The sequence below is a fragment of the Aethalodelphis obliquidens genome, unplaced genomic scaffold (genome assembly GCF_003676395.1).
Source record: "Aethalodelphis obliquidens isolate GAN/ISIS:26980383/991018 unplaced genomic scaffold, ASM367639v1 scaffold133, whole genome shotgun sequence".
Lineage (NCBI taxonomy): Eukaryota > Metazoa > Chordata > Mammalia > Artiodactyla > Delphinidae > Aethalodelphis > Aethalodelphis obliquidens.
The window spans coordinates 610,255-619,243 of NW_020838077.1; the positions used below are offsets into that span (position 1 = coordinate 610,255).

Genomic DNA, 8,989 nt, shown 5'->3' on the forward strand with positions numbered 1-8,989 from the left:
AATGGAGTGGAATAAACTTGATACTTTGGGATCAGACAGTTGGGAGTTAGGTTTTCTTTCCCTTAATCTACACACACACACACACACACACACACACACACACACATACACACACACACACACACATGTATTTGGGCCGTACAGGATGTTTTGGTCATGTGGAAGCTGGGTAGGATGGAATCTGGAGCAAAGATGGATCCTTAAACGTGTTCTTTAGGTAGGAGGCAACTTCTGATGATGTCTGGCCCTTCCTATTTGCTTTTGAACTGCTTCATGTACTCCAGGATGTCTGACTTGACTGTGCTGATGGAAGCCCGGTGGAACCAGCGCATGACAGGGACTCCATCAGGCCCCACCAGGAACTTCTCAAAGTTCCAGCGGATGTCATGGACCTTCATGGGCTCCCAGAAGAGTTGGCTTGATGAGCCAAAAAAAATCAGAGGTTGGAGGGCAGGAGTTCTGGAGCAGAGATATGGGAACAGTAAGACAGTTTTTTTCTGCTTCTGTGTGGTCCAGTCTTATCCCTACCCCTAGAAATTCTACTCACCATTATATATCTCAGTATATTAACTACTTGACATGCTCCTAACAAACCACAGACATTTCAGTACATCACTACCAGTACAATCAAACAACCAAGAGCTAGAGAGTATGATAGCAAATAGAAAAATTTCCTCCTTTCCCTGTCTCTCCCTCACTCCCATGATCATATCATGGTGCTTCAATGAAAGATTATCTTCTGTTTTCTTTGGTAAGTCATAACATTTCTTTAGCTTCAGTTTCTTTAGCTGAAAAAAAGGGGTCCCTCCATTCTGGGCTTATGTGGTTCTAACACTCTGTGACTCTAAAGTTAATTATCACATGACACTCTACATATCTGCTTCTATGTTTGTCTCTCTGATTAGATATGAATTCCTTCAGGGAAGAGATTATGCTCTATTAACATATGTTAACTCATTGTGTACCACAGTTCTTGCACACAACCAGGGATTTTATAAATGTTTGTTGAATGAATGAATCATTACCATTCTGTAGGGAAGGTCAGTCTATGTTAGAGCAATCATATGTTATATGTTTCCTCTGCTTGAAGCTAAAGCCTCACAACAGATATTGCCATGATCTGTGAACTGAGCATTTCTTTCCAAGGAGTCCAAACTCAATCCTAGACTTGAGCCCCACACTTTCAGGGCATCTCTACCTACCTGACCAATCCTTGCCAGGTTTATGTTTGCTTACCTTCAGGAAGCTGAAGACCTCCTGTTCTTTTTCTCCATTCACATCCCCTTTCTCAAAGAGCTGAAAATTGGGAACAAAGCCACCACCTGGACGTACATACCTGCAATGAACCAGAGTGTTCCTGAAAGGATCCAAATTAAGAAAAGGATGGATAATAATGGCCACCACAACTTAACCACAAAAGGAAATTAGAGGTAAAGAAAGAGAGGCCATAGACAGGGAAGGTGAAGAAAGAGGTCTTTGGGAATCAGGACTTCATGCACAGGCTTTAGGGAACCAATGGAGAATTCCAAGAAAATTGGAAGGCAAAATATTACTCAGCCATAAAAAGAATGAAATAATGCCATTTGCAGGATTTGGATGGACCTAGAGATTGTCATACTGAGTGAAGTAAGTCAGACAGAGAAGGACAAATATCATATGATATTGCTTATCTGTGGAATCTAGAAAACAATTATACAAATGAACTTATTTACAAAACAGAAATAGAGTCACAGATGTAGAAAGCAATCTCATGGTAACTGGGGGGGGGGGGATAAATAGGGGGATTGGGATTGACACATACACACTACTATATATAAAATAGATAAGTAATAAGGAGCTACTGTATAGCACAGGGAACTCTACTCAGTACTCTGTAATGACCTATATAGGAAAAGAATCTAAAAAGAGTGGATATATGTGTATGTATAACTGATTCACTTTGCTGTACAGCAGCAACTAACACAACATTTTAAATCAACTATGCTCCAATAAAAATTTTTAAAAAAGAAATTGGAAGGTTAGGATTCTTGATTCATTTCTATTTCCTGTATCTTCTCCTTTTTCCTGTGCTGCTTTGCCATTAGATTTCCCGTAGTCTTACCATTAAAGTACTGAAAGGTAGAGAGAATTATTGAGCACTGCCAGTAGGGCAAGACTGAATTCAAAGCATCATAATGATGTTCTTGAACCCATTAATCTGTCAGTCACCCCAGAAGTCTCCAGAATAAGAAGCCTCTAGGTAGAATGTGGAAGGAAAATCCTGACAGGGTCTTGCAGGGTCCCAAGCAGGCACTTACTTGAGCCCCAAAAGGATCTCTGAGTTTTTTGCTGGTTCTTGTTTTCCAAATTGGTTGCAGGGAAAGCCCAACACAACTACACCAAAAGGCTTCAGCTCCTCCTGTAGTGCATTCAGTTCTGTAAGTAGAGAGTGAACTGCATGGATAGCCCGGCCAGCAGCCCTACCTTGAGCAGTAAAAGACCACTGATTTATCCACTTATCACATGAGTAAGCTGAGGACTATGAAGGGGAAGGTTCAAGATTACAGACATTGAGGAAACAGAGCAAAAAGCTAGAACATAGGTATCCAGAAGCGCATCCCGATAGCGGCCATTTTTCTTGTGCACTAGCTCCCATAAATGGCTCTTCATCATCCAATAGGAGCCCTCCTTTAAAAGCACAGATTGGTTAGTACTCTGTGTGTGCATGTTGGGGGCAGGCGGGGTTCTGCTTGATTCTGAAGAGAAGTCAGATTTAAATGCCATTGCCTTCCTTAGTTGATGGATTGATTGATTGATCAAAAATGTTTTAAGGAAAGGCAAACAAAATGGACATGCTACCCCCTTCCTCTCACTATGCCCCATGATGACACAACCTGACACTCCAGTCACCTTCCCAGGAGCACTCTTTGGTGCTCTAACCTGGGAGTTGTTGAGGGAATCAGTGAGATGCTAAGCTTAGCTCCAAAGCATTCTCTACCTTTTTGTCAGTTCCAGTGACATAACTGATGTCATTTCCCTGGAACACTCACTGGGATTCTAGGCTACAAACTCCAAACTGCTCTTTACCACTGCCAGGAAGCTTTCCAACTCTCTGTCTGGACTTGTACCATGATTTCCAACTTTAGCCATTTTCAGTTCAGATTTACTGATTCCATGACCAGCACCAGCCAGTCCTATTCAGACTCAGCTCTATCTGCAGGCATCTCCCCCAAGGACCTCTTCTTAAAAGGAAGTGCTTTCTTCTCTTTATATATTTATTCAGTTACTATCCCTTTTTTTTTTTTTTTTTTTTTTTTGCGGCACGCGGGCATCTCACTGTTGTGGCCTCTCCCTTTGCGGAGCACAGGCTCCGGACGCGCAGGCTCAGCAGCCATGGCTCACGGGCCCACCCGCTCCGCGGCATGTGGGGTCTTCCCGGACCAGGGCACGAACCCGTGTCCCCTGCATCGGCGGACTCTCAACCAGGGAAGCTCAAGAAAGAAATATTCTTGCTGGTTAAAGATAAAAGGGATAGTGGGCTTCCCTGGTGGCGCAGTGGTTAAGACTCAGAGCTCCCAATGTAGGGGGGCTCAGGTTTGATCCCTGGTCAGGGAACTAGATCCCACATGCCTGCTGCAACTAAGAGTTCACATGCTGCAACTAAGGAGCCCACGTGTCTCAACTAAGGAGACTGCCTGCTGCAGCTAAGGCCTGGCACAACCAAATAAATAAATAAATAATAAAATAAATATTAAAAAAAAATTTATGGAAATGTACACCACAAACTGATAACACTCGTTGCTCAAAGGGAAGGGACTGTGGAAGATTTCACTGTAAAGCCCTTTTGTACCTTTTAAATTTTGAATCTTGTGACTGTATTACCTATTCAATAAGTTTAAACTAAAACAGATATAAAAGCAGATTTACATTCTATGGAACTTCTATTTACACCTCACAACTTTTTAAGCTTACCATATTTTTCAAGCTTAACTTTTTGAAGGGAGGAAAATCCCCACTTGCTAAATGATACTAAACTGTTGTTTAGCCTCTTATAATTAGATCCTGAGATTTTTATAAAAATTTAAAAAGTAGTTTTTAGCTTTTCAGGTTTTCCCTAGAGTTGATGGTACATAAAAATAATAAATATAATGTGACTCCCAAATTCTTTTAACTGTCTTGACCTTTTCAAAATCTGTAATTTGAGAGTATCTTTTTATGCACAATTTCAACATTAAATTGAAAAGGTCTTTAGCTTCTTTTGGTAAATGTGAATCATTTGGTTTTTGTTGTGCTTTGGTGGAGGGGGTATTTTAATATAATTTTTGCCTGAATCAAGCAGCCCCACTGTCTTAGTCGATTCAGGCTGCTAAAACAAAATATCAGACTGGGTGGCTTGTAAATAAATAAATGAGAAATTTATTTCTCACAGTTCTGGAACTTGGAAGTCCAAGATCACGGTGCCAGTACGGTAGGGTTCTGAACAAGACCCTCCTCCAGGATGCAGACTGCCAACTTCTTCCTGTGCCCTCACATGGTGGAAGGAACTGGGGAGCCCTGTAGGGTATCTTTTGTAAGAGCATTAAGCCCATTCGTGACGGTTTTACCCTCATGACCTAAGCACCTCCCAAAAGCCCCACTTCCTATTGCCATCACACTGGGCATTAGTTTCAATATATGAATTGTGGGGGGACACGAATATTCAAACTGTAGCACCGCTGAATGTTAATTTTCAAATATCAAAATTTGGTGAACTGGGACTTCCCTGGTAGTCCAGTGGATAAGACGCTGTGCTTCCATTGCAGGGGGCCCCGCGTTCGATCCCTGGTCGGGGAAATAGATCCCGCAGGCATGCCACAACTAAGGAGCCCACCTGCTGCAACTAAGGGTCGGAATGCTGCAATGAAGATTCCGCAGGCCGCAACTAAGACCTGGCGCAGCCAAAATAAATAAATTAATTTTAAAAAATTTGGTGAACCATATATCTTAGAAGTGAGATTGCAATATGCCTAAATTTAAGTGGTGTTTAAAAAGGAGAAAATTGTTGGATTTCTTATTATTGGAGCGCCATTAAGACAAATTGATAGGACTTTATATTTTTGATCAGTTGACTAGATACTGATGTCAATATGTGAAAAAATTTCTTAAAATTCATTCATGTATTATTTTGATCCATTTTTTGGTGACACTGGTATAATTAATCTTCCGAATTTATCTTGAACTTTTAAAAAAAGCTGAAAATAAAGTTCTTGGCATGTCAAAAACTGCATCTATCTCTAGTATAATCCATCTAAAACTTTAACCTTTTCTGGATCAGCAGGAATTCCAAACTCTTTCCCATGAGTGCACAAATAAAATGGAAAATCCACCTCAGCCACCAAAGGTTGAGCCAAGTTTGGAGAGATGAAGCATTTTCCCAAATAGCTCTCACTCCAGTTAAATACTATGTAGATAGTAAACTACATTTCCTCTTCTCTGCCATCTGGAGGTGCCTGCGGAACCCAACGGTGTTTTCCAAAATATCAAAGATCAATCGTCTTTCCTGTTACCAGAAGTCACCAGTGAGAAAGATAAAATCAGCCCCTGAAAGCTAGATTCTGGCCTGGGAGTCACAGCTAGGGTTTAGTGTTCTCCTGTTGAACATAAACAGTTTCACAGAAGATCAATATCGTACAAGTGACCATGATGAATCAAGGCAAAAACAAGGACCACTCCATAATCATGTCTGGGGTTTTTTTGTTTTTCTTTTTTGGCTGCGTTGGGTTTTCGTTGCTATGCACAGGCTTTCTCTAGTTGTGGCGAGCGGAGGCTACTCTTCATTGCGGTGTGCGGGCTTCTCATTGTAGTGGTTTCTCTTGTTGCAGAGCACAGGCTCTAGGCACGTGGGTTCCATAGTCGTGGCTCATGGGCTCTAGAGCGCAGGCTCAGTAGTTGTGGCACACGGGCTTAGATGCTCCACAGCATGTGGGATCTTCCCGGACCAGGGCTCCAACCCGTGTCCCCTGCATTAGCAGGCAGATTCTTAGCCACTGCGCCACCAGGGAAGCCCCTTAATCATATTTTAACCACACAATACATGAACATTATCCAGATCACAAAAATGACCAAGCATCATCCTATTCTTACCAACCTAAGTGATTGCTGTTTCTTTACCCTTGCTTTATTCCTCCTACTCTGTAGATATGATTTATTAAGATACCCAGTCATTGGCTTCCCCCAAATCACCTAACACAAGCCGAGATCCTCAAGTCCTCAAGTCCGTTCTAACATCTTCTTACTGAGAGCCCCATGGTTGTCTACAGTATATGTCTTCCCTCAGAACATCGAGCAACAAACTCAACTACAGATATGTTCCTGGTGGTCTTTGACTAAATCTTTGGGAGAATCTTCATTCTCACATCTGGAGGTAATTCTCCTGGCATTCTAAGGAGCAGAGAGCAGTGGCAGGATTTAGGGGAATAGAGTCACATGATGATCAGCTATCCCCCCCGCATCCCCCTGCTTCCTCCTAATAACAAAGTAGCAAAACCTTCTGGACTTAGAATATGGTCATCTGACAAAGCTAGTTCCAAGAGAGGTGAAACATGCATTCTTACCAGGATACTGAGCTGCCAAGCCTCAATAGGTGGCCACGCTGACAAAGAGGACGTGCTTGCCCGCATACTGCTTGAACTGGATATACTCCTCGCCATTGAGGGTGAGGGCTCCATACTCACAGATGGTGCCTGTCACCCCCTTAGAGCAATCCATCTGGAATGTGACACAAATAACCATAATGATGCAATGATAAGACAAACGATAATCCCCAATATCTGTGGACTTTTTTTAAACTCTAAGAACTGAAGAGAATTTTCAAAGTGATATTTTTAGTTATGGCTAATGCCACAGGTAGAACTTATATCTTCTAACTTACAATCTTTTTTTTTTAACGGTGGGACAAGCACTTTATAATCCTCTTCCCATTCCTGGAATAGGAACACAATTTCCCTCCATTCTCCGATCTACAATTTACCTGCACTCTCCTCCACAGCCTAACACCACATTCCAGTCATCCCACCCCTTCGCAAATATTCTTAACAGATTTTGGTAGAGTTTCTCATAACAGAAATATGTTTTACATAAATTTCTCATCTATATAGTCTTACATTGTAATTTCCTTCCCCCAGAGCCCAGCAAATAACTTGTTCCTCCTCTGGATCCCACTGAAGGTACTTTCCAGAGTTTTGTTGGTGGGAGCTCACTGGTATCTACAGAATTCATCCTCGACACCCCTTTCTTCTTATCTCTATGTGAAACAGGAAGCAAAGGAAAGAGACTTCCTACGCACAAGCATGCCAAGGGAAAGAGTGAACAGGACCTGGAGCAAAAAGCTAAAATGCTGTTATATGAGGAGAGGGACTCCTGGAGATGTGGAGAAAAGGCATAGAATTTTAGAGTAATTTAAGTGAGTTTCAATTACTCTAAAATTCTATGTACATAAATGTCTGCCCCATGCAGTGAAGGAATTGCTTGTGGGTCAGCTCCTGTGGGGAGAGTGGGGCAGAAAACTCTTTTATCATTTTCTAAGCCTGTTAGTTCTGTCACTAGGATACCAGGCATAGCTTCCCCTTCACTATCCTTGGAGAGAAGGAGGCTGACGTAGGGTAGGCACGTTCCCTGTGTTCCATACATCCATACACATCTGTGCACAGACATTAATCCAAATATTTGAGAGTATTAGCCTAAGAAAGCCACCAAGAAAGGGTTGTCATCTATGTGCCTGCATTCTCTTTTGCGTTCATGCTACCTCAGCTCTCTGCTGAAGAGTTTCTAGCATTTGCCTTTCTTTCTAGTACAATTTTTTTTAAAAAAGTGGAAATCATCCTGTGAGCTGTCATTTGTGTGCCTCCATTTTCCTTATCTTCATGCTGCCTTAGCTCTGGGCTCAACAGCTTCCAGCTGTCTGTTTCACACATGGATATCACCCTGTGATCCAAGCTTTGTTTCCAGGATGCCACATCACCTCCCCTGAAATTAAAATTGGCCAGCAACTCTCTGGGCCTTTTGTGTTTTATTATTCCCTGAAAAAGGAAAAACCCCTCTCCCAACCCTAAAACTCCTTAGGGCACATTTCAGCACCAACTTCTTTTCCACCTGCCCCGAGGTTTCACCCACCCCAAGAGCAACCAGTTCAGCCTCCCTCTAATCCAGTTGCTACGTCATGTCCTCTTTCCCGGACCCGCAATAGTGCCTGAGGTTCCAGACCAGAGTGGAGGGGACGGGCTCTGGGGTATCAAGCGGCCACCAGGGGGAGTGGCAAAGAGGAACGCAGCGAGAGCAGCCTGCGTCCTTGGCCCACTTTCGGCCCGGTGACCCAGCAGGCTCAGGGGAGACGATCCACGTAAAGAGAGTTTAGGAGAGCCTCTGCCTCACAGGACGGCAGTGGCAGTGGCAGATGTCAGTTTGGAAGGGCTGGGAAGATGGATCTCGTCCTTCGTAGAGGGGGAGAAGGAAGAACTCCTTGCATCCTTGGCGGCCAATTTAGTCATCACTAAATTGACTAAATTCCCTGCAGGACACTCACCTTCATCTGTTGCTGCTTCGGGGTCGGCTGAGCGAAGCCGACCAAGAACAGTGAGAAAAGACAGTAGGCCCAGAACTGCGGGATCATGGCTGGAACTAGGAGTTGTAGGCGAGCCTCAGGTCCCCAGGGATCTCGGCTCCTTTTGAGCCCCTGGCAGGGACCAGTTTGAAGATGCACCCTCCAATCGCAGAGCAGCATTAGCACATGGGCAACCGCCCCTTCCCTGCCACCCCGCTCTCCCTCCCCTTTCTTCTTCCCTCTCTCCAACCTTCCCCTCCCCCTCCCCCTCCCCCTCCCCCTCACTCCTCCGCCCACTCCTGCAAGCCCTGAAGGCTCAGAGCACCCAGTGCCTCCGGGTCAGGCCACCCGCTGGTGTTCTGGCACCCCGTGCTCCGGCAGGTGAAGGCGGAGGCTTCCCTCTTTGGAACTTGAAGTACTGTCTTTACCTTC

At 43.8% G+C, this 8,989-nt stretch overlaps 1 protein-coding gene across 1 annotated transcript; it reads right to left on the reverse strand.

Moving 5' to 3' along the window:
• Positions 1–251: 251 nt before the first annotated feature.
• GPX6 (glutathione peroxidase 6) lies at positions 252–8,626 on the reverse strand. Its single transcript, XM_027099577.1, is given in 6 exon segments — positions 252–434; positions 436–459; positions 1,237–1,336; positions 2,298–2,415; positions 6,573–6,726; positions 8,540–8,626. Coding segments are annotated over 6 exon segments (666 nt in total).
• Positions 8,627–8,989: the final 363 nt, after the last annotated feature.